At 37.9% G+C, this 26158-nt stretch overlaps 1 protein-coding gene across 1 annotated transcript in view; it reads right to left on the minus strand.

Annotated features, from left to right (window-relative positions):
• The window catches only part of ITGA2 (integrin subunit alpha 2), a 114271-nt gene that overhangs the window by 40273 nt on the left and 47840 nt on the right, over positions 1 to 26158 (minus strand). Inside the window, exons 4-13 of the mRNA XM_043598708.1 lie at positions 21358 to 21449; positions 17955 to 18069; positions 17653 to 17780; positions 14913 to 15061; positions 9754 to 9904; positions 9302 to 9467; positions 6786 to 6862; positions 4889 to 5027; positions 2997 to 3142; positions 1247 to 1390 (exon numbers count right to left, since the gene is read on the minus strand). Coding sequence (XP_043454643.1) covers positions 1247 to 1390; positions 2997 to 3142; positions 4889 to 5027; positions 6786 to 6862; positions 9302 to 9467; positions 9754 to 9904; positions 14913 to 15061; positions 17653 to 17780; positions 17955 to 18069; positions 21358 to 21449 — 1307 coding nt within the window. The remainder of the gene's footprint in view (positions 1 to 1246; positions 1391 to 2996; positions 3143 to 4888; positions 5028 to 6785; positions 6863 to 9301; positions 9468 to 9753; positions 9905 to 14912; positions 15062 to 17652; positions 17781 to 17954; positions 18070 to 21357; positions 21450 to 26158) is intronic.

Below are 26158 nucleotides of genomic sequence, written 5' to 3' on the forward strand. Positions count from 1 at the left end.
GAATGGAAATAATTCATGACTTCACAAGAGAGCAATGCTCCTCATCCATGAAACGGGGTCAGTGTTGATTCTTTCTTCTCTATAATAATCTTATGGAAATCACTTTGTTATGAAGATTGACAAAGTATTATGAGATCTTCTCATCTTCAACAATGATAATTCAGAATATTTGACAAGAAACATTTAAGAAACTAGGGTTTTGTTAAATTTTTAAACAATTATATTTGCCCCTCCCTTATTGAATATTCAATTACACATCTTTAAATGCTTTAGAACTGTTTTAATTGCTTCTGAGAGCTAATGTTTACATTAATTTAAATAAGTAAGGTAGGACAAACTACCACAAAAGCAAAGCATAATATTTATTATATTAACATCAGCTTCTCTTTTTTCCATCCTTTCTCTAATTTTCTAGGTCAACTTGTGCTTTTAATTTTGGTTTTCTTTTCAGTTCCGAGTTCATTATACTTCTGGGCATGGACTTAGAGAGCATAGTCCAGTTAGTGTATGCTAAGTTTTATGTGCGAGGACTAAAAATTCCAAGAGCTGGGTATACGCATACCTAACTGCTACACTAAGCAACAGAATTTGACAAACTAATGTAGAAAACATCCAGGATTATATGAAAGCTTGCAAAGTGCCTGGTACAATTTGACTTTTTCACTGTAAAATGTGAACAGGATAGTTCTGTTACTATGATCTCTTCACAGTAAAGAAGAATAACTGAATGAGATACTTAGGAAATACACAGACATTTGTGTGTGCATGTACATACATTTCAAAAATGATGTGCATTTATATAAGGACTTCATTTGTACAATATAGATTCAAAGACCCCTCATGGAAAATGGCAGTGCACTATACATGTAGCTCTTTCTCTACATGTTATGCTTTTTGATGTGATTTTTAAAATTTTAATGGTGACATCCTCCAAATGATGAAATATAAACTATACTACATATGAAAATGATAATTCAATGGGCGGGTCAAGAAGTTAAGGGTCCAACTCTTGATTTCGGCTCAGGTCATGACCTCATGGTTCTGGAGTTTGAGCCCTGCATCAAGCTGTGCAGAGCCTGCTTGGGATTCTCTCCCTCCCTCCCTTCCTCTCTCAAAACAAATAAGCTTGAAAAAGAGAAAATGATCATTCACTGATTCTTCTGCAAAAATGCAGATTAATTTTTTATTTACCAATATTAAAGCAAATTCAACTGAATCAGTTTAATACTTTTTTTTTTTTTTTTACCTTTGTGATAGTAAACAGGTAGACTCTTCCTTCCTCTTTCTTTAAGTCATTCATGTACATCGGTGCACCCACCAAGAGCACATCTGTAATGGTGTCTTTATTCACATCAACTGAACACAGCACGCTACCAAAATAGGAGCCAATCTGTAAGGATAAAGCATATTAACCTTAGGATTCTTATGACTCATATACTCTTAATGTTATACTGAACTTTCATTTACTCATTCAACAAACAGAAATAGAGCACTTACTACCTGGAAGGTACTAGAAACATTTAGATAACAGTCCCTTCTCTCAGGTTGTATCATGATGTAACACTTGGTTCTTAAACCTTAGTGTGCACACAAATCACCAAGAAAGACTCTGAATGGGTGCAATCTAGAAAACGGTATGTTAAATAAGTACCCCAGGTGTTTCTGGTGCTGGTGGGTCAAAGACCACATTTAAAAGAGAAACATTTAGGAGGTTTGTGATGTGTGTCATAGAGAAATGCAGGAGGGGGAAGAGGGAGTTGGGACAAATGACTTTGCCTGCCTGTGCAGTTAAGTAGGTTGTAATAGAGGCAATGGCCAAATGCTGTGTGATCAGAGTGCAGGTGTCAGGAAGGCTCAGAAAGATTAAGTGTTATATAAACGGCATCTTAAAAAACAAGGAATTTTCTAGGTGGAGAAGAGTGGGCAGGCATGTGTGATTTAAGTGTCTGTAGCATGATCTTGCACAAGAGACAAGTTCTCAGATACATCAGGATAGGGGAGCAGGTGGAGATACAATGAAATAAGAGAGGCTGGGAATCCAAATGCTCATTGCACGCCTATGTGAATACCTCTTAAGGATTTGGCAATGAACAAGAAAGGATTCATCCTATAACACGGTCATTGTTTTTCCTCACAATAAAAGCACGGTTCTTTAAAATATTAAAGAGAGCAAAGTATGTGGCCATAGCTGGTTTGTGGTCAAGGAAGTCAAAGACTCAGGTTCTCTTACTCCTGGAAAATCCATAGACAGTAGGATCACACTTAATTCCAGAAAAGGGAAAACTAAATAGCTGGTTTCTCTAACTCCAGGAAGGAAAATTTGTTGTCAGAGATCAGGGTTGCCTATTTCAAATATGTGCCAAGCCCATGGGTTAGAGCTTCTTGGTGAGGAAATAGGAATCTATTCAGCTGGCCTTTGTTCTAGTCAGACATGACTGGGAGTCATCACAGCTTCTGACTATCAAACTGTCATGTTGAGAAGAAAGTGGTGGAAAAGAGAGTTGCTTTAATTTTAGAAACATCAAAGCCACAGGACACCTTGACAGGCCCAGATATAGTAGCCCAGTCTTGACAACGCTATCCTGCTCCTGTCTTCTCACTTTTCCTCCAGATCATTGACTCCTCACAAGAGCTTGCCAACAAAGCTGTGGTTAGGACCCAATAATACACATGTAGTAGTAATTTAGGGAGTCAAAAGTATGCAGCTGGATATAACCAAACAGCACAGGCTTTGAGTCTACACATGACTGGGTTTTAATGACAGCACAACCCCATGAAAACTCTTTGACCTTAAGAAGGTAAATGCCCAGTTACCTGTTAGAAGGTGACAGATCTCAGTATTGTGAAGATTTAAGGAACCTTCAAGTGAATACAGGTCACAAAAGCAGCCACAGGGTAGGCACTCAATGCTAGTTTCCTTTTCTATCAACTCCCCACTCCTCGTCTGCTCTGGTTGACCCCACAATTAATTTCATCTGCTACAAAATGGACTTTACCTGGTCACCTCGGTGAGCCTGAATAACGGTGACATTGCCATTCTTGTCAACACTGTATAGCACTATCTGGCCAGTGTAATTTGCCCGAGGAGCACCAGCAACAAAGTGAACATCTTTTCCGGTAGAAATCGCAGCCACAGAGTAACCTAGAGGAGAAGGACTTGCAGAGGTAGGTGCTATTGAAGAGCTCAGGAGATGGTCTCCCAAAGTTAGTAGCAATGACCAGAGGTCCTTTTTTTGTTAGGAGGCAGGTGTTAGAAAGTGGAGGAGGGTCAGTAATGTACCCTCCAGACTGAGAGGTATTTTGATACTGAAAAACGAAGCAAGCCACTCCATATCGTTCACACAGAGTTTTACTGGGGGTAACTTACCCAGTGGGGGGAAGGTGGGGTGCAGACGGACAGATAATCCAAGCCATTACACAACTCTTCTACGCAGCTATTCCCCACCCCTACTCAGGCCTTCATCTCCAGTTTTTATGGAGGGAGGGGCACGGTGGTGAGGTCACAGGGTAGTTACCTAAAGCAGCACCATGTGTGCACCACAGGATGTCTGCTAGTTGTCTAGAGTGGTGCCACCTGTGCCCCAGGGCCCTCTGCTGCTTATCTAAAGTGGTGGCATCTGGGGGGCGCTTGAGGGGCTCAGTTGGTTAAGCATCTGACTTCACCTCAGGTCGTGATCTCACATTTCTTGGGTTCGAGCCCCGCGTCGGGCTCTGTGCTGATGGCTCGGAGCCTGGAGCCTGCTTCGGATTCTGTGTCTCCCTCTCGCTCTGCCCCTACCCCGCTTGCACTCCGTCTCTCTCTCTCTCTCTCAAAAATGAATAAACATTAACAAAATTGTTTTAAGTGGTAGCATCTGTGCACCAGAGGGGAGAACAAGACAGAGGACCAAAGGTGAAGTCAGTGTGATCCGTGCTCCCTCAGGGCGAGGCCCAGATCTAAGTGTGCTCCACACGGGTGCGACACCTGCCTGTAAAACAGGCCCTAGATTCTGGGTTGTCCCATCAGCCCCTCATGAACTTGGCACTCGACAAGTATTTTTTGAATGAACAATTACATGAATTTAAAAGGTAATGGAATGCAGTGGACAGAACATAGGCTATGGAGTCAGACAGTCCCAGGTTCAAATTCTGGATTTGCCGCTTGCTAAGTTGTTTGCCTTTGGGCAAGTTATTAACCTCATTGGCTCTCAACGGTAAAATGGGAATAATACTTTCTTCAAAGGGTTGTGGGAAGGATTTAAATGTTTATGTAGATAGAATAGCCAGCTCAGGAAGTGTCCCATAGTAGGTACTCAAAATCAGTGGCTGCTTATTATAGGAACCAAAAAGACTAAGAACTCTAAATTAATATAAGACTCCCATTTACTATATTGGCTTCTGGGAACTATTTCCATTTGGGAGAAGTGCAAGCACTGCCCAGGAATAACTACTGCTTGAATAGCCAGAAGACATCAGTAAGTGTAATACAGTATGTCATTAAATAGTTGTAGCCAAGGTCTGATTTGCAAAGAGGCAACATAAACATGTGTAATAAATATAATAATTAGATGACACTTCAAGGGCTTTGCTTAATGGATCTTGAAATTCAGAGAGGGGCTAGTTTTTTCAAAATTGTTTTTAACCTTTATTTATTATTAAGAAACAGAGAGAGACAGAGCATGAGCAGAGGAGGGGCAGAGAGAAAGGGAGATAGAAACGGAAGCAGGCTCTAGGTTCTGAGCTGTCGGCACAGAGCCCAATGTGGGGCTCGAACTCACAAACCACAAAGTCATGACCTGAGCGGAAGTTGGATGCTTAACCGACTAAGCCACCCAGGCACCCCCTAGCAAGGGGCTAGTTTAAAAAAAGGGAGCTTAAATTTTCTGAGTCAAATGCTGCTATGCCTTACCTAAATATGAACTGTGATTTTTATCTTGCAGAATTTGGTCAAAGGCTTGTTTAGGAAAGATCATATGTCCATGAGATGTCTGCTGGACCACGGTACCACTCCAGCCATAAGCTCCTACTGCACCCAGCATCAGAATATCCTAAAATAAATGAAAAATGAAGACCATGAAAATAAACCATGTTTAAGGCACGAGAATGCAGGGGAGGCAAAACATTGAAATAAAGGGTCTAGATTTAAGAAGAAGATGATAAAGTAAAACGTATATGAATGTATGTCCAAATTGATATATGCTCAAATTGTTTTAATATATTTTGTGCTGGAGAAAAGTCTTCCCTGAGGCTATGTTACCTTGATACATTCTATAGATAAATCTCTACTATGCTACAGGAGAAGCACATAGCCACCTTCCAATTTGCATTCAGAGGCCCCCATCTGCAAATGCCAAACAGTGTGAGCTGTTAGAAAGAAGTCAGAAATGAGCCTCCTGTCTCACATAGTCATAAAAGTTCACGGTCGGATGTGGGGCATGCTTGAGAAAATAGGAAGTGCAGCTGGCAGAGGAAGAGAGGTGGGGCGTTTCTGCTGTCCAGGCACATCATCCTGGCAGGCCCCCTTCTGACCTATTCTATTTTCAACATTCTTTCTCTTTTCTCTTGGTCACTTCTCAGATGTTCCTCCACTATCTATATCCTATCCCATCTATTTGAAAATAGCTCAGCGATGAAAGGTAACTAGGGCAGAACATTCAGTCTACTTGGTGGAGAACAGCCACGGTCAGCACAGCGGGGGTGGGGGGCGGCACACAAGAAATATAGGCTGCTCTGAGGGACTCAACATCTACCCAAACAGTCAAAAGCGGTACATCACCACAGAAGGCAGGGTTGTCAGGATGGGATTTATTACTTTTTTCAGTTTTTGATCTTAGATCGTAGAAAACACCAAAGTTACGGATTTTGGATTGAAAAATATAAGCCATTAAAAATACAGCAGGTTGGAAAATGATGTGCCCATTTTGAGGACAAGAGACCATGAAATGAAGAGAATGACTGTCATAAATGTGGGACTCTGAATCAGGGATGCAGGAAAGGACTGCAGGAAGTGTACAAAAATCTCAGGAAGGTGTGTGCAAAATTCTCTGTGTGAGGGTTCATTTACATTTTTTTTTCCGGAGGGAAAAACCCATAACTTTTATGAGTGAGTATCTCTAACGATTGGTGATCCAGAAAAAGTTAGCACCTTTTATTCTTGAGAAAAAAACCCCAAGCCGTTCCTGATCCTTGCTTCTGGCAATCAAATTCTCTGAGTTCATACTGTTCCCTAGGCTTTTCCAGTGTCACTACATCTGGGCCCCTTTACTATCCCACCAGGACCCTGAGCAGAGTTGGAACCAGAGCCCTAGGAAGTGGATGTTTATGACAAGGAAGAATGGATTTTCTGAGCTAAGAAGACGCTGCATCTCACATGTGGCCTAACTCCTCACTTTTTCACCTATCTTCTGTCTCTGCTCTTAGAAAAGAGATACTCTGGCAACTCAGAATTCACCAATGGCAGTGCTAACAAGAGTTTGTGTGTCTTTTTTAAATAAACTTTTCTGGTAGTTAATTGATTTAAAGGAAATTCCTGCAATGACAATCCCTTGAATTAATACAGTGCTTGTCCTTTGGAGCATTTTCTTTTTTTTCCCATAAAAACCTCTGTGAAACGTGGAAGAGAAGGCATTGTTATCCTTCACTTTTTAGTTGACAAAGCAGCAGCACAAAGAAACTAAACAACTATGACTGAGAAGCTGAACGTTTGCTCACTACATGGCTCCTTTTTCCACTCTCTCTATAAAGCCGCTGTGCCCAGAAGTGTTGAGCCAAATGACAGCACGGCTGGAAGTTATCTGATTACACACCTTTTGAGGAGAGTAATCTGCGCTGAATCCCACTTGTGACATTTCCATCTGGAAATTGTCCCCTCCTTGAATAGTACCTGCAAAATGTAATTTTGAGAATTATATTGCTGTCAATTTTTAAATCAGATTTTCAAACACACGTGCACACACAGACGCACGTGAACATATGCACACGTATGCACACACACACAATGTTCTCATGGTCACTCAAAAATATTCTGGGATGGAGAAATCACTAAGAAGTATTCTAACATATATGGGAACCCACAATACTTCCAAGATAGTGTTTGAAGTTGGTCTTAATCTTGATTACGCATTAATGCGTTTACTTGTATGCTTAGGATGTTCTTGATATCAAAAACACTCAATATAGGGGATGAGGTAAGATAAAAACTGAAGTCATGGCCTTTTTTCAAAAAAGTTATTATTCCTAGCTAAGAAATTAACTGAATTTTTAGCTTTTAAATATCGGTGCTAGAGGCGCCTGGGTGGCTTGGTCGGTTAAGCGTCCGACTTTGGCTCAGGTCATGATCTCACGGTCCGTGAGTTCGAGCCCCGCGTCAGGCTCTGTGCTGACAGCTCAGAGCCTGGATCCTATTTCATATTCTGTGTCTCCCTCTCTCTGACCCTCCCCTGTTCATGCTCTGTCTCTCTCTGTCTCAAAAATAAATAAACGTTAAAAAAATTAAAAAAAAAATATCGGTACTAATAAGTGTACACATATCTCAGATGCAGTTGGAAGAGCCAGGTAGCTGACATGTCATGAAGACTAACCAGACAGATATTTGGGTGAGGTTTCAGGATCCAGGATTCAAGACTGAGTAGGAATTTTACCAATTGGGCAGTTTGCCTACATATGTGCCTGCCCCTGACACCAGAGCTGCAGGACTCAGTATGGTCAAAATGGTTACATTTCATTAATCTTCACAAAAAGGAATAAGTTCCTAGACCAACACTTTGACATAGAGAGTAATATATATAATATATAACATGACACAGTCACTTGTTTAGAAGATGTAATAATTTACAAAGGATGAGAAGAGATTCATTTTCTTTAAGATTTTATTTTTAAGTAATTGCTACTCCCAATATGTGGCTCAAAATCACAACCCCGAGATCAGGAGTCACATGCTCCACTGACTGAGCCAGCCAGGTGCCCCAAGACAATTTTTAATAAAGTAGCACAGTGCTTCCCCAAAATCCATAATAGCAGGTAAGGCACAAAATCATTTCTAATTGGCATTTAGGTTGAATTGTGATTATTCATGTCAATGCCACCACAAACAAGTGTAAGTTGTACCATAGGAAGCCAAATAATTTTATATTATCTCAGAGCACATTGGATTTGGATTTTGATGCTGATTTAAACAGCTTAGAAGTATCATCAGATGTTTAAAGAAGCAATAATATTTTTTGGATAGAAGACTCCAGTGGACAATCAGGAAATAAAGATAAGATTCAAGAATTAATGCTTAATTTATGCAATGCCCTGGACCCAGCTTCTGAAAGATACCTGATATATAGCAGGTGCTCAATAAAATAGGCTCTTTACTGCTGAGAGTTATTTGAACTAATGACCAGGAACCAGAATTTGGATCATGTGGGATTTTTTACCAACTGGGAAATGTGTTCCAAACAGTGAGTTCTTAAACATTGAGTATTTCTACACCGACTAGACCTTCCAAGGCCGTATAAGTAAATTATCGTAGATCTGGTATATAACATATTTCCTTGAAATCTGAACTATTAAAAATCTTCACTATACTTTTCTAACTTAAAAAAAATTTTTTTTAACCTTTATTTGTTTTTGTGAGACAGAGAGAGACACAGTGCAAGGTGGGAGGGGCAGAGAGAGAGAGGGAGGCACAGAATCCGAAGCAAGCTCCAGGCTCTGAGCTGACAGCCCAGAGCCTGATGCAAGGCTCAAACTCATGAACCGTGAGATCATGACCCGAGCCAAAGTTGGACACTTAACAGACTGAGCCACCCAGGCACCCCTATACTTTTCTAACCTTAAATGTATACATGTTTGTTGTAAACAAATTCTAGAATTTCAGAAATTATATCATAGGATAGAAAGACAAAACTTTTTATGATTATAAAATATGCAGTGTAAAAAATTGTAAAACTATTTACAATTATAATAGATATTGCTAAATTGCCCTCCCCCCAAAGCTATACAATTTATAATCTTATCAATAGTATATGAGCTTCTCTGCTTCCCCATAATATCTCCAAGATCATATATTACTAATCGTTGTTATCTTTTAGGCACAAAGTAACATTGACTTAATTTATATTTTAAAACAATTACTGAAATTGGGAATATTTTCTTATGTTTACTAGCCATTTGTATCTTATCTTCTATAACCTACTTATTCATGTTGTCTACTTTTCTTACTGATTCATCGGAGTCCTTTCATATAAGGTATACAAGGTCACATTATTAGAGTAAATATACAGTAATAAAATCAAGAATTCTCAAAAAAAGTTTTTGAAAGATGGAGTTCTTTTACCTTCAATGCTAAAAATTTGTTCTCCTAGTGTCCCAGCCTTTTCTAGTAGAGCTGCTTCATCAGACACGTTGAAAAAATATCTTTCTGTTGGAATACTGGCAATTGCTTTAATTTCTTTTATTAAATTTTTGGTGTCAAGGGCATTTCTGTTTAAGTACCCAAGAACCTTGAAAATAGAGACAGAGAGAAAAAAGGTCATTAGAGCTGTACTCCACTATCCCATTATACTTTCTAGTATTATATTTCTGAACAGAATGGAGCCTCTGGAGAAGTAAATCCATAACCCTGTAGTCAATGGGACTGAAAATCAACAAGACGTGGAGACAGAGTAAAAATTTTCTTTTCCTGTAAAGCTGTGAGCAGCCAATGAGAGTGTGCGGTCTTGGGAAGTGATGTTACAAAGGAGCACTCACCCATTAACTGAAAGACAACTAAAAAGAAAATCTACTTACCGCTATGCCAAACCTCAGTATATTGTCATTGTTGCATTCATCAATCACGGCCTTCAGCATTGAACCGTCATGTGATTCACCATCAGTTACAACCACCATTACTTTGGTAGCACCTGGCCGTCCTCCAGCAGCTGCTGCATACGCAAAATCTCTGTGGCAGACAGAATTAAAAACTCACTATCAAAAGATGAAGCTAATATGTGGACCTCTGGTTAGAAATTTAACCTCTTCATGAAGTTAGTTCTGAAACTAACTTCTTTGAGCATGACCTATTGTGACTTGGAATTTATCTCTATGTCAGTTCTGGTGACATATTTACCTACATTCTATTTGCAGCCTAAAGGGAAATAGATATACATCTTGCATAGTTTTCATGGTGTGTGTGTGTGTGTGTGTGTGTGTGTGTGTGTGTGTGTGTGTGAGTGGAGTCTGGGGCAAAGACAGAGGGAGAGAGAGAATCCCAAGCAGGCTCCCCTAACAGCGTGGAGCCTGATGCAGGGCTCCATCTCATGAACCATGAGATCATGACCTGAGTAGAAATCAAGAGTCAGACGCTTCACTGACTGAGACACCCAGAAGCCCCTGGAAAGGTATAAAATAAAAATGTAGGGGCACCTGGGTCTCTCTTCAGTCAGTTAAGCACCTGACTTCAGCTCAGGTCATGATCTCACAGTTTGTGAGTTCAAGCCCCACACCGGGCTCTCTGCTGTCACTGCAGAGTCTGCTTCAGATCCTCTGTCTCCTCCTTTCTGCCCCTTCCCTGCTCACATGCCCACACACACACTCTCTCTCACAAATAAACATTTTTTAAAAATGTGACACCAAGCCACTGTTCCAAAGGAAACCACTTTTATCAATTTATGTTTCCTTATAGAAAACATTTTCTTTAGGGGCGCCTGGGTGGTGCAGTCAGTTAAGCGTCCGACTTCAGCCAGGTCACGATCTCGCGGTCCGGGAGTTCGAGCCCCGCGTCAGGCTCTGGGCTGATGGCTCAGAGCCTGGAGCCTGTTTCCGATTCTGTGTCTCCCTCTCTCTCTGCCCCTCCCCCGTTCATGCTCTGTCTCTCTCTGTCGCAAAAATAAATAAACGTTGAAAAAAAATTTTTTTTTAAAAAAGAAAACATTTTCTTTAGATGTATGTGCATAGTCTATTCCTCAAACATTCACACAAATGGGGGCATAGTCCACACACTTGTTTTTCATTTTCATGGAGCTCTTTCCATACCAGCACATACAAAGCTCTCCTTTTTTAATGGCTGCATAATATCTCATTATTTGGGGGTAACCATAGTTTAACCAGTTCCTCATTATTGTGCATTTAGGGCATTTTGAGTTTTACAAGTAATACTGTAATAAATGTCTTTGTGTATGTATCTCGGCACACTTTTCCAACTGTGTCATTAGGATAAAATCTTAGTAGTGAAACTACTGGGACAAAGGATTTACACATTTCAAATTTTGACAGATATTGCCAGATTGTCCTCTAAAAATTTCCACCAATTTATATTACGATAATGTAAAAAAATGCGTTTCTCCATCTCCTTTCCTTAACAATGAGGATTATTAAACTTTTAAATTGGGGGCATTTTGATAAGTGAGAAATAATATATCATTGTTTTAATATGTACTTTTTCATTATGAAGAGATAATGAGCATTTTATATTAGCCATTTATATTTTTTCTCTATGAACTCTTGATTTTTCTTTATCTTTGTCCATTTTTCTTTGTATTGTTCATTATTTTTCTAATTAATAAGATCTTTGTTAGTCAAGAAAATTATCTTTTGTCATATATATATAAATATTTTCTTCAGTTCATTAATCTTTTAAATTTTAGTGGTATATATACACTTCTGTATAGAAATTTAATATTTTGATACAATCAATTTCATTAACTTTTTATGTGTTTATTTTATATTTGACATGGTATTTAAAAAAATTTTTTTTAACGTTTATTTATTTTTGAGACAGAGAGAGACAGAGCATGAATGGGGGAGGGGCAGAGAGAGAGGGAGGCACAGAATCAGAAGCAGGCTCCAGGCTCTGAGCCATCAGCCCAGAGCCCCACACGGGGCTCGAACGCGCAGACCACGAGATCGTGACCTGAGCTGAAGTCGGACACTTAACCGACTGAGCCACCCAGGGGCCCCTTGACATGGTATTTTAAAAGGATTTCTTATCTCTATGACTTGTTTCTTTTTTTTTTATTTAAAAAAAATTTTTAATGTTTATTTATTTTTGAGAGACAGAGAGAGACAGCATGAGTGGGGAAGGGGGAAGAGATAGAGAGGGAGACCCAGAATATGAAGCAGGCTCCAGGCTCTGAGCTGTATGAATTGTTTCTTTTAATCACCCAGTTTCTCATAGTCCTTTAATAATTCCATTTTCCTAGATTTAAATTTTTGGTGCAGCTGAAATTTATTTTGATTTGACTGAGTCAGGGATTCAGCTTTATTTTGTTTTTAGATGGGTATCCGGTTGTCCAATAACATTTTCTCTGTCTACTGGATTCTCTTTTTGTATTTCTTTCTGAGGAATGCCACCCACTCCTTTGGACTACCTACCACCTATATGATGACACCTGAAAGTCTACATCTTTTTCCATTTATTTCTCTAATTTCAAATTTATGTATTCAATGCCTGCTAAGTATTTTCACCTGAATGTATAAAGGACACTTTAATTTCAGTATGTTTAACACTGAGAATATCATTTTAATCCCTAAAACTTTCCTGGATTCTATATAGAATGTAGAAGGATAGAAAAAGATTTTATATTTGTCACCCAAATTTGAATACAGTACTTACATGAAATATTTTTTGAGTGAATTATACTCTTTATGAACTCATGCATGATTATAAGATTTCTGAGGGTAGAAACTGTGCCTCATTTGTTCTGATTACCTTCAGGTCTTAGAATAATAGATGATAACCATAGGCACACAATGAAATAAGATAAATGGAAAATGGCAATATTTACTAAAACAGTGTCAGAATTCTATTTGATGTTGTAAAGAAACAGACCAAAAAAAAAAAAAAAAAAAAAGAAGAAAAGAAAAGAAAAAGAGAAAGAAAGGTAATTAAATTCTGGAAGATGTGAGTAAGCAGTTAAGTGATTCTCACTCAGGGTAGCTGTGTGGCTCAGTGAGTTAAGTATCCGACTTTGACTCAGGTCATGATCTCATGGTTCGTGAGTTTGAGCCCTGCGTCAGACTCTGTGCTGACAGCTCAGAGCCTGGAGCCTGCTTCAGATTCTGAGTCTCCCTCTCTCTCTGCCCCTGCCCTGCTTGCGCTCTTATGTCTCTCTCTCTCAAAAACAAACATTAAAAAAATAATAAAAAAGTAAAAAAAAAAAAAAGAAGTAATTCTCTTAACAGCAGCAAGATTTCTATTAGCTTGGGAAATAGTGTAAGAGAGAGATGATAGGGAGAAAACCGAAGTTCTAAAAGGACAATAAAAGCTAAAAAAAGTTACATCTTCAGACAGTGACCATTCTTCTTGAGAAGAAAGCTTACCAGGTCCCCAGGCTCCTTACAGGGAAAAATACCACATCCATACTTTCTGTTGAAAACACAAGCCCTCTGCAGTCTGTAGCTTCTTCTAGGCCATTTTCTATGTCAACCTACTCTTCCTCTGAGTCTAGTTTACTGGACTATAAAGGGCACTTCACCAAAAGGCAATGGACTGGCCAGCAGAGATAGCGTGGCCCTAAAGAACATCTCAATGGGGACAATAGAGATTAACCAAACCAATCATATCTTCTCATCTGCTTATGAGACATATAGGGAAAGTCAATGGTTGATAGAAACAGCAACTACAATATACATCCAGAAAAATGAGCGGATACAATAGGAAATGCAGAAATAGAAAGGACAGGATGTGGTGACTGACCAGATGTGTGCGATTAAGAAAGAACAGAAAGAATAAAGAAAACCAGCAAGTGTTTACTTCGAATGCCTGGGGGAAAGGTGGTAGCATGAGTCAAACAGCAAAGTCATGAGCATGGGTAGGGAAAAGAATAAGGCTGGTTTAGGATGTATTGAATTTGATAAGTGAGCCAACACTCCAAATTAAATATACCCAGCATCAACTGAATGCCTGTGTGGATTTTTGGGAGGGAATTCAGAATGACTACATAGCAATGCAGTGACCCACACAGGGCTAATGTGGATGCCATGAGAGTGGAGACAATGCCCAAGAGAAAAGAGCTATAAAAAAAAAAGAGGGCTCTGTTTAGTAAAGAAAAAATAGGAAAAGGAGCCAGTGAAGAGGCAAAATTGTTGACAAAAAGCTGGCAGGGATTCTAGAAGTTTGTGATGTCATGACAACTGGGGCTGGAATAGCAGTTTGTGTTCGTCGTCAGCAAATGGCAAGGGAAGCTAAAGATGATGAGGTTTGAGGCAGGACCACTGGGTTGTTGGTTGATAAAGAGAGCTACGTTCACCTGGTGGCAAGCCATATGTTTCAAGGAAGTGGGGGGGGGGGAATAGACAATTTTTCAAGGAGTTATGGTAGTTGAAGGAAGAAATGCACAAGATGACAAAGACAGGAGGTAGACTTAAAGGAAGGTGAAGTTATTGTTCTCATTTATTTTTTAACAATAGGAGAGTCTTTAGCATTTTTGTAAAGGTATATGATTAAAAGGAGTTCTGAGAAAACAGAGACACTGAGCTAAAAATTAAGAGAGGGTTATACAGTTGTAACATTCACACCACCCGGACTGTAATAAGTATAGTGAGCCCATTCCATTCAATTCATACTCCAAGTTCATAAACATTTAAGATTCTATGGCCCTTCTTAATGTGCATGAAGGGCTCCATTAGCTCAAGTTGTCTGTGGCCTTGATAAATACTAACAAATAATTGGAGATTGCTCCATTTCCTACTTAACCTAAGGTCTTTTAATGTTGTTTCCTTTACTTTATATAAAATCTTCTTTAAAAGTCATGGAATATTTTATAAAAATCCTAGAAATCTAAGACTTTAAAATTTCATTTCCTAGTGCCTTCTCAAAGTGTTCAAATGACAGAATGTTTGAACTTTTCTTAATTACTTCTAAGTGTGGACACTAAGTATGTTATTTTTCTTTGTCTCTTTTTCTTCTTTCTTACTTAAAAGCACTTCTATTTTATCAAAATATTTGGGCTATTTACATTATAACTTACTTTGCATATTGAATTGCTTTGAATGTATTTGTGAGATCTCCACCAAATTGGTATGTCCGGGATGTTGCTTCAATCATTGCAGCTTTGGTTTTGAAAGTGTTCAGGTTAAATACAACTCTTGGTATGTTGGCATACTGAATTAACCCCACCTTCAAGAAAGCATAAGTTTATTAAAGGCTTGTCATTAAGTTATAAATAATTTCTAATTAACCAATATAAATCAAAATCAAAAGTTCATTTGAAGTGGGACGATAGTATTTGATATGCATTTTCAATTTTGTTCTTAAGAATAGCTATTTTTCTTCCAATGGAATGAGTTCTTTGTTAGAAGCTGTTAGTTACAGCAGTAGTATTTGTTGATAAGCAAGATCATGTCCTATCATATATGATTTGGTTCTCAAGAGAAATATTTATAGATTTTTGACTACAATAGTTATAGATTATCTAGTAATGGATTTTTAAGCAGGGCCTTATAATATTTTAATATGGATAATATTAGAATACAGTTCATAACAGAAAGATTAAAATGATATAAACTTTCTGATTAACAATGTATATATACATGTAAACAATTATAAGCAGTCATAGATGGAAGATAACAGCTTATCAATTAAAAACAGGTGCAAAATAAACAAAGAATTATATTTGAATATGAAAGAAAAAAAGAGTGAGCTAATCAAAACAGTCAATTTGAATGCATTTATTGTTCTGGATTTCCTCTAATCACAGACTTTAGCATCTTTGGAAGAAAGCTGCTATATGTGCAAGCAGGCAGGAGGTTTTTGGCCTTCAGAGAAAATGCCATTAGAGAGAGTCTCATCTGAGAAATCTGACAGATGGAACAACTTCTGAACAAGGTTGGGGCACATACCCTAATTCTTTAGATCAAGAAGGCCAAATACTTCTCTATTAATGTCCTTATTCTCAGCACTGAAATCATCCTCTATGCATAGGAGTTGGGGGCTTCTAGAATAGGAAGTAGCAACAAGAGGTCAGTATTGTAAAAGGGTCCTTAAGACAGAGGTCAGTATGTAAGGAAGGTGGAAGGGGCAAGGCCTGGATTTCTGAGTTCAATCAGCTACTTTTGCTAGGAAGCAACGAAGTAGGCACTGGGAAGATGTGAAAAATATATTTGTGGAGGCTTCTCTTTAGGACAGTATGTAAGACTTGAGAGAGAGGACAGGATCAAAAATCACTCTATGAATTTCAAAGTCTAATATGAGAGGAAGATGGTATGACAGTCCCAAAACTCCTGTGTGAGAAAGGGGAATAATGAATAGAAGACTTAAGGAAATGTAGTATATTAGGACTTACAGAAAGGTCAAATTTAGATGGTAAGAAAAAGAGACTGTAAATCACCTCTCGAGATGAAGAAAATGCATGGGGGTAGGAAGACAAGAAGAGGAAGGCCATGAATTCCATTCAAGAGACTATTAAATATAGTAAGTCATATTATGGGGTAAGTCCATTTAGAGATGGATAAAACAAGCAGATACCTAGGAAAACTTCTCTTATAATGGGACCTTAACAGGATGCTATCCAGAAAGAAATGCTATACCTGGTCTTATTCATAGAATTTTCTGGTAAAAGCCCACAGTGAAACCTCCAAAGATTTGGTGAACATTAATGTCCTCTTAGTATTGAAAAGCAACATCAATGGAAAACATATAATAATATTTTGTAATACTATACAGGAAAGCAGAAAATCAAATTTCAATATAGCTAACTGTGAAGCATTTAGGGGAAGATGTTCCAACAATTGTTACTAGATGTTGGACACAAGGCATCAGATGACAGGAACAACCCAAGAATATACACTGGGAACTCTGTCAACTGGCTCTGTTGATATTGGTTCAACCAGAATGACCATGAAAGGGCAAATCCAATAGGAAAGAAAGAAAGAAGACCCAGAACTTTAACAATAAATGTTATTCAGTTTTATGGAAGCGTGAAGCTTCTGTTCCTGAGTTTTGGATGCCTATCTCAAGAAGATAGAAAAGCAAATTAAAGACTCCTTAAAACATGGAGAGCTATACAAAAGTATTAAAAAGTCTTATTCTGTGTAAAAAAGCAAGGGCTGAGTAAAATATGATAAAAGACTAAAAAATAACAAGATAGGATTATGCTGTTTATAGACTTAAAAATGTTCATTTTTGAGAGGGAGGGAGAGAGAGAGAGAGCATGTGGGAGTATGTATGGGGGAGGGGAAGAGAAAGAGAGGACAGAGGAGCTGAAGTAGGTTCTGTGCTGAGAGCCTGATGCAGGGCTCAAACTCATGAACTGTGAGATCATCAGTCTGATGCTTAATGGACTGAGCCACCCAGGCGCCTATTGACTGTCTATTGACTTCTCTACAAAAATCCCAGAAATTCAAGGACAACAAAAGAAATTAATTATTAGTCCAAGTGGCTGTCAAGAAAATAATACATATTGGATTTTAAAATGTATTGATAAATTTATAAGTTATAGGAGGGAAAAATAAGCAGCTGAAAAAGATGAAAATGCTACATCCTATATCTGATGCCTGTCAGAAATAGAAATCTAAGCTCAAAGACCAACACTGGGCAACGTCATAGACAGAAAAACTCAATGTAGTACAAATTTCAATTAACTGTCAAGGTTAACATTAAATGCATTTAATGTGGGGATTTGACAAATGCAAATATTAAGACCTCATATCTAACAATATTTTATTAGAAAGAAATCTGTGGGTTAGTGTATGTATTATTCATGTCCATACCTGTGTCTTTGTGGGGCCTATATCCAGGCCTTGGACAAATTTTTCCAAAAAATTCTTTACTGCATCCCAGGGATAAATACTGTTTGACTCATCACATACAACCACAACATCTATGAGGGAAGGGCAGGCTACACAGGAAAAGATGAAAGAAACAGATTTCCATTGTTAATTCACTCTTCACACTTATATGCAAATAGGACAAAGTAAAATGGACTTGAGAGGGGTTGGGTGGTACTTGATAAATCCCGCCTCTGCCCTTCATGTAAGGTATTGCTCGGACCCTCTGCACATTCATCACTTACTCTGAACTGCAGGTGCAAAGCTGGCCAAGAGCTGAAAATTGGGACTGATATCAGAACAAACACCAGTTGCATAATACTGGCTTCCGCATTGCTGTGCCCACAGGGGACCACACGTCTTCAAAGAAATGAGAACAATGACAAAACACATGGAAAATGTTAGTCTTCTACTTCTCCATTTGTAAAACTTAGAGATCATTTCTTTTTTCTTTCTTTCTTTTTTTCTTTTTTTTCCCCCCCAGAGATCATTTCTATGATTTCACAAGATAATAGAAATTGTCAACTCTTGAAACTATCGGGTCAAAAAAGCCTCTGAGAGAAAGTGCCTCAGAAAGAAAGGACAAACAGAAGGGAGGGAGAAGATAGCAGCTGGGCTGGGAGACAGGTGTCAGCGGTGTAGGGAGGAGACCCTCAGGTCACCGAACTAGAGAAAGGAGGTGCTTTCCTTCATCTTTTGTCTCTCAGTTATCTGGACTTCAGGGGCTTTATCTATAAACGAGGATAATCATATCTACTATCATGCAAGGTGTTGTGAAGATTAAATGGTTCTCTAGATGTAAAGCATTTAGAACAGTGTGGGGTAAATAACACATGGCACATAGTTGTTAGCCAGCATCACTACAGTTGTTATTCTTTTTTCCCCCCAAAATTTATTTATTTACTCACTCTGACGGAGAGGGAGCGCAGGGGGGTGGGGTGCAGAGAGAGAGAGAGAGAGAGAGAGAGAGAGAGAGAGGAAGAAGAGAATCCCAAGCAGTCTCTATGCTGTGCTGTTAGTGCAGAGTCCGATGGCGGGGTGGGGGTGGGGGAGGGGACTCAAACCCATGAACTGTGAGATCATGGCCTGAGCCGAAATCAAGAGTTGGACGCTTACCCGACTGAACCCCAGGTTTCCCTACTGTTATCTTGAACAAAGGTTATACTATTCACTTTTACTATTGTATTATATATATACTACCACTTATTCTATTCAGCGGAAACCATGAACCCACAAGCCCCAGGATCAGGCAGGAACCTAAGAGTGCTCTGGGCTGGTATAGATGCCATGGTAAATGAAGAGTCCAGGTGTCATACTCAAGGGCAGGCCACCATGGCTCCTGCCCATTGCCAGCCTTGCCAGATCTTCCAAATTTTCAAGGAGAGTCCAAGAAGACAAATTCTTTGGGAAAATCCACTAAATAAAGACAAATGAGGTACATGAACTGCCAGCTTTTAATGATGTTATAAAGTATTTGAGGACTTCTGATCCCCCTATTTCCACTGCCTAAAAGTCATCCAAGCTGGCACTTGTCTCCTTGCCCACATCATACATACTCCAATTCTTAATATCTCCATTAACCCAACCTCTGATCTTTCCTTTTCATCAGCCTTTCAATGCCAAGAACTCCTGATAAAATTGTGATTAAATCACACCAGAAAAACATTACATTAAATGCTGTTAGAACTGCTAGATGTAAAAGGAGAAAAATGGGAAAGAGAAGTCTAGTTAAGATCCTAAAGAGCATCTACAAAGTTTAACATTATGTAAAGCTCTGGTTCAATTATTAAAATTTAACAAAAAAGTATGAACCTGCAAAAAAAAAATTGGAAGAATAAAAGGGAATTTGTTTGACCCAGTTTAATTGTTGGTTGCTCAAGGGAAAAGCAGCTGTGGTCATAGTTCATGCTCAGTGAATAATCCATAGTTCTTCCTCCTATAACACTACTTCATGATGCCAATTAGTTAAGGGAAAAATCACAATTGATGCCTTTGATTAGTTTACCAAATAATGAATACCAATAATATTGATTAGTATAATCAATCCCCATCCCCAAGTTGGTTTTTTAAAATCACCTTGAAAAATAATAACTCAGGAAGTGTTCAAGAATTTTTTTTTTGTTTTAAAAGCAATGGAAAACAGCATTAAGAAGTTGAAATTAGAATATGCCAATTGTTAATGCCAGAACTACATTCCTGCTTTAAGCCCAGAACTTAAGCAGTTTCAAAAAAATGTGATGATTGTCAGCCTTTTCCACATAATTCTTAAGAGTATCTTAAGATTTTGACCTTTTAGGTATGTAAAGGAAGCTTTGGATTTTTTTTTCCCCTCTCTCTCCTTCCCTCTCTCTTCCCTCCTTCTCTGCTTGCTACATTGGTTGTTAAATTAATCTCTTAAATTCTCTTGCAATTTTATTTTACTTTATCTGAAGTTAAAAATTGAAAATTTAGAAGTACGTCCTGTAATCCCTATATCTCAATATGTTCCTTTTCTTAAATTTATTCAACCTCAAAAGCAAATAAGCAAACAAAAAGAGACGAAAACAATCCTATTTTTAAAACTTTGGAATATCATGAACGATGAAGATTCATTGCACTATTTATTTATGCTTTGAATTACACATATTATAAGTGATATCTGAGTTATTGAGTGGTACCAATGTTTGAATACTAATATCTATTAGTAAAAGGAGAATGACATTGTTCAAAATTAATTATATTCTTAGAATAGTTAAGTTATACATCTAGGCTTTTAAGTTAGCATGTCGATGGTATAGACATAACTAATGTAAAGTTAAATTAAGTTTTCTATGGTTATTTTAACAGGGCAATAAATATAACTAGGATCATCTATATGCTGGTGGAAATGTCTAGTAAGATTGGGTTTTTATTTGCCTCAAAAACTTTTTTTTGGCATGTGATGGTTTTCATTTTTTTATATAGTCAAATTAATCTTTTCAACAATTTCCTATATTATTTCTTCTGTTAGTTCCAAGCTTATAAATTTTCTAAAATTTTCATTTTCTTCCAGTTTTTTATATTAACTCTAATCCACTTGAAAGTATATTTGGATATACAAGTTATTAACCAATTAGTTGTCCCCAAACCACTTGTTAAAGAAGGTATTTCTATTTCACTGACTTGTAATATTTTCTCACAGCATTCTAGAAACTCAATGAGAATAAACACTAACATGAAATAAGATGAGGGACCAAGACATGACTTAAATGATATCAGATTTGCCAAAGGGTTATAGCAAATGGTTAAAGACAGAAATACTCTTCAGCCTGGAAATGCACTCTCTGAATTAGCAGTACCTATCTTAAAATTCCTATGGGAAGAATAAACAGGACCTGGAATTATGTTGTTATCAACAAATGCTAAGCACACTTTCCAAGGGCAAAGGATTGGTGTTCTTTTTGCTGCTTTCTTCTAAGACATTCTATGGCAATGGTTTTATTGGGTATCTTAATAAGCCTATATACCAATAGATAGGTATGTCACGTTGGATATCCACATGGTATGATTTATCCCAAAGCAAACTCTAATATTTAAACGTCAAGATTTGATTTGATAGGTAGGATGGCGAGAAGACACTAACTTCACACTTTCTTGAGACAGATGAGAATTTGAAAGGTAAATACTCACAAGAAATCCTCCGGTTCCTACGTTCCTTGTGAGTGTCAAGCCAAGGCTCATGTTGGTTTTCATTTCGGTAACATTGGGAATGCTTGTGGCAGCTTTCAGAGAAAAAGATTTTAAAAAGTGAATAAATCGTTGCCATTTATTTAAAGTTGTTAAAAAAAACACACTCATGTTTATATGTAGCATTGAGTTTAGTGTCATATATCCAGGTACTCACGTTATATATTCACATGTAGAGAAATGAAGGACCTTCAGTGATCTGGCAGCTCATACATTTAAATGTGTGAGGCTACAGAATGTAAGATATTGGGGGTGGTATCTGAAAGGGCATGACTTATAGGCATTTAAGTTTAAAATTTTTAAAAACAAAGTGCTAGCCAAACAAAACACATCTGAGGACACTATTTGGTCTCCGATTTGCCAACCCCCACTCTTTTCAAGGTCACAATGGCTCCATGTAATGCTTTATTCTGGATCAGAAAAAAATATCTCTAAAGTGTTATTTAAAAACAGCATATATATACAGAGAAATACAGATACCATATGTTTTCACTCTTATGTGGATCCTGAGAAACTTAACAGGAACCCATGGGAGAGGGGAAGGAAAAAAAGAGGTTAGAGTGGAAGAGAGCCAAAGCATACGAGACTCTTAAAAACTGAGAACAAACTGAGGGCTGATGGGGGGTGGGAGGGAAGGGAGGATGGGTGATGGGTATTGAAGAGGGCATCTTTGGGGATGAACACTGGGTGTTGTATGGAAACCAATTTGACCATAAATTTCATATATTAAAAAAAATAATAAAATAAAAAAATAAAAATGGCATATAGTGGAATCTGGCCCAAAGCAGTAGTGAGTGAATTTTAAAAGGAAATTCTGAAAGGATGCTCAAATCACTCATAATCAGGGAAATACAAATCAAAACCACAATGAGGTACCACTTCCCGCCTGTCAGAATGGCTAAAATTAACAACACAGGAAACAACAGATGTTGACGAGGATGCGGAGAAAGGCGAACCCATTTGTATGTTGGTTGTGGTGTAGTCACTCTGGAAAGGAGTATGGAGGTTCCTCAAAAAAATTAAAAATACTGGGCACCTGAGTGGCTCAGTCAGTTAAGTGTCTTACTTTGTCAGGTCATGATCTCACGGTTTGTGAGTTTAAGTCCCATATCCAGCTCTATGCTCTCAGCACAGAGCCTGCTTTGGAACCTCTGTCTCCCTCTCTTTCTGCCTCTCTCCCACTCATTCTCTCTCAAAAATAAGTAAACATTAAAATAATTAAAAATAGACCTACCCTATGACTACGATTGCCCTACTAGGTATTTATCTAAAGGATACTAAAATGCTGATTCGAAGGGGCACATGCACGCCGATGTTTACAGCAGCACTACCAACAGTAGCCAAATTATGGAAAGAGCCCAAATGTCCAGCAACGGATGAATGGGTAAAGAAGATGTAGTATACATATGTGTGTGTGTGTGTAAATATATATATACATACATGTATGTATATATATATTGGAATATTACTTGGTGATCAAAAAGAATGAAATTTTGCCATTTGCAACAGGTGGATAGAACTGGAATATATTATGATAAGTGAAATAAGTCAGTCAGAGAAAGGCAAATACCATATGATTTCATTCATATGTAGAATTTAAATAAGAAAATTAACATAGAGGAAGGGAAGGAAAAGTAAGTTAAAAACACAGAGGGAGGCAAACCATAAGAGACTCTTAAATACAGAGAACAAACTGGGGGTTGTTGGAGGAGTGTTGGGTGGGGGAATGGGCCAAATGGGTGATGGGCATTAAGGAAGGCATTTGTTGGGATGAGCACTGGATGTTGTATTTAAGTGATGAATTACTCAATTCTACTCCTGAAACTATTAATACACTATATAGTAACTAACTTGGATTTAGAAAAAAGATTTTAATGTTTATATAGTTTTGAGAGAGAGAGAGAGAGAGACAGAGTGTGAGCAGGGGAGGGGCACAGAGAGAGAAGGAAGCACAGAATCTAAAGCAGGCTCCAGGTTCTGAGCTGTCAGCCAAAGACCGATACGGGACTTGCACTCACGAACTGCAAGATCATGACCTGGGCTGAAGTCAGACACTCAACCGACTGAGTCACCCGGGTGCCCCCACTAACTTGGATTTAAATAAGATAAATAAGGTAAATAAGAAAATAGAAGAAAATGATGAGACTAGCCATGTAAAATAATAATCCCCAACTTCCTCTCTCCCACTCAACTAGGGCATCATCCACTGACTGTATCCATTCTTGAGCTGTGGAACATTGCAATTCTCCTCAACAGTATTATTTAAACATTAAATAATGTTTAAATTTGTTGGCTAATCTCTGACTAGCCAGCATTAACTTTAACTTACCCTCCTTGACCCAGGGCCATTATTTTATTAGCTTTACCTAAAGGTCATTCTTGGAAGTCCTCCTTGTTGTCTCTTTCCTTTGTGTCTTCAAGAAAGGAGCAATCTTTCTAAGACTGATTTTCCCATGGACCAGTGATGTTAATTCCAACCAGTTAATTCTACTCTTGATAAATAGTTACTCCTTTTCATCACCTCCTTCTACTCTCCCTACAAATAGGATCATTCATTTTTATCAGGAAAATCTTCATTTAACCCTGCTCCTCCATCCATTTTCCCAACTCTCCTTCACTACTCAAATTCTGTAAACAAAGGGCTACTTTTACTTGTAGAACTTGTTCATGCCTCACATGCTCTTAAATTCTTTGTGATCCATTTCTCCCCTCAACACTATTAGATTCATAGTCGCGGTAAGAAATTTGCAAAATGTGATCTGCTGGAGTGCAGAAAGAAGATAACAGAACTGCTATGTGTATGTTTTTATTCTTTGAAATTTATTTTTTGATTCATTAATTATTTTTCTAGTTTCAGGAGTAGAATTTAGTGTTTCATCACTTGCATATAACACCCAGTGCTTATTCTTTTTGTTTCAAGTTTTTATTTAAATTCTAGTTAGTTAACATGTAGGGTAATATTGGTTTTAGGAGTAAAACTTAGTGATTCATCACTTACATACAAAACACCCAGCGCTCATCCCAACAAGTGCCCTCCTTACTACCCATCACCCATTTAGACATCCCTCACCCACCTCCCTCCATCAACCCTTAGTTTGTCTCTACAGTTAAGAGTCTGTTTCCTGGTTTGTTTCCTCTGTTTCCCCCCACCTCTTCCCCTATGTTCATCTGTTTTGTTTTTTAAATTCCACATATGAGTAAAATCATATGGTATTTGTTATTCTCTGACTGACTTATTTATCTTAGCATAATACACTCTAGCTCCTTCCACATCATTGCAAATGGCAAGGTATCATTCTCTTTGATGGCTGAGTAATTGTACAATAGTAATTGTAATTGTATATATACTACATCTTCATATCCATTCATCAGTGATGAACATTTGGGCTCTTTCCATAACTTGGCTATTGTTGATAATGCTGCTATAAACATCAGGGTGCATAGACCCCTTTGAATCAGTATTTTTGTATCCTTTGGATAAATACCTAGTGGTACAATTTCTGGTCATAGGATAGTTCTATTTTTAACTTTCTGAGGAACTTCCATACAGTTTTCCAGAATGGTTGCACTAGCTTGCATTCCCACCAATGGTGTAAGAGGGTTCCCCTTTCTCTGCATCCTTGCCAACATCTGTTGTTTCCTATGTTATTAATTTTAGTCATTCTGACAGGTATGAGGTGGTATCTCATTGCAGTGCTTATTCTTTTAAATTTATTTTTATTTAAGAAGATAATAAGTCAGTGCATGCATATAATTTTTAAAAAATAAAAAGTATAGGAGGGCCTGTGTGGCTCAGTCAGTTAGGCATCCAACTCTTGGCTTCAGCTCAGGTCATGATCTCACAGTTCATGGGTTTGAACTTTGCATTGGGCTCCCTGCTGACAGTACAGAGATTGCCTGGGATTCTCTCTCCTCTCTCCCTGCCCCTCCTGAGCTCTCTCGCTGTCTCTCTAAATAAATAAACTTAAAAATATATATACACATATATATATATATATGAGATGAGTATTCAAATGTTAGAGGTGATATGGTACACTGGGGGTGATATAATAAAATGTTTGAACTATATAATAAAACCTTTGAGCATTCACTGCTAATGTGTACATTTTTATTATTTTTATAAATAGTATGTAAATGTATGTTTATAATATGTATTATATATGTCTTATACAGATGAATGTTCAAAATGTTGGAAGAGCACTGATCTAGTTCACCCATTATCTCCTTAAATAAGTTAATGATCTGTACTCAGTCTTCATACCCTTCAACTTTGGTAGCATTTGACACCACTGAAGTTCCTTCCACCTCATGTTAATTAAACTCCTATCTTATGCCAGAAATGATGCTAGAAATTAGGTATACAAAGATGTATAAGAAACATGCCCTTGATTCTAAGTCCCAATCACTATTTTTGAATCTCTACTTTCCCTTGATTCCCTAACATAGATTTCCTAATCTATTTTAGTTCTTCAGAACTCTAAAACTTGTCAGTGCTGGGTTTTTTTGGCATGATTGAATTGAGTAATTTTTTCGATGCACCAGGAAATATTGCATGGAAATATGACTTAGTTAGCTTTTTAGTCTTGCACCTTTAATAACTTTATGCATTAATAGAAAGCCTCTGAGATATGGGTAATTAAAACAGCAATTCCAAACACAAAGGATCCAAAATGATGACTTTTTTTTCTCTTAGAATGCAATTACTTAGTCAAGACCAGAAACAGAGTATTTCTCCTTACTTCTA

The sequence above is a fragment of the Prionailurus bengalensis genome, chromosome A1, assembly GCF_016509475.1.
Source record: "Prionailurus bengalensis isolate Pbe53 chromosome A1, Fcat_Pben_1.1_paternal_pri, whole genome shotgun sequence".
NCBI classification, from domain to species: domain Eukaryota; kingdom Metazoa; phylum Chordata; class Mammalia; order Carnivora; family Felidae; genus Prionailurus; species Prionailurus bengalensis.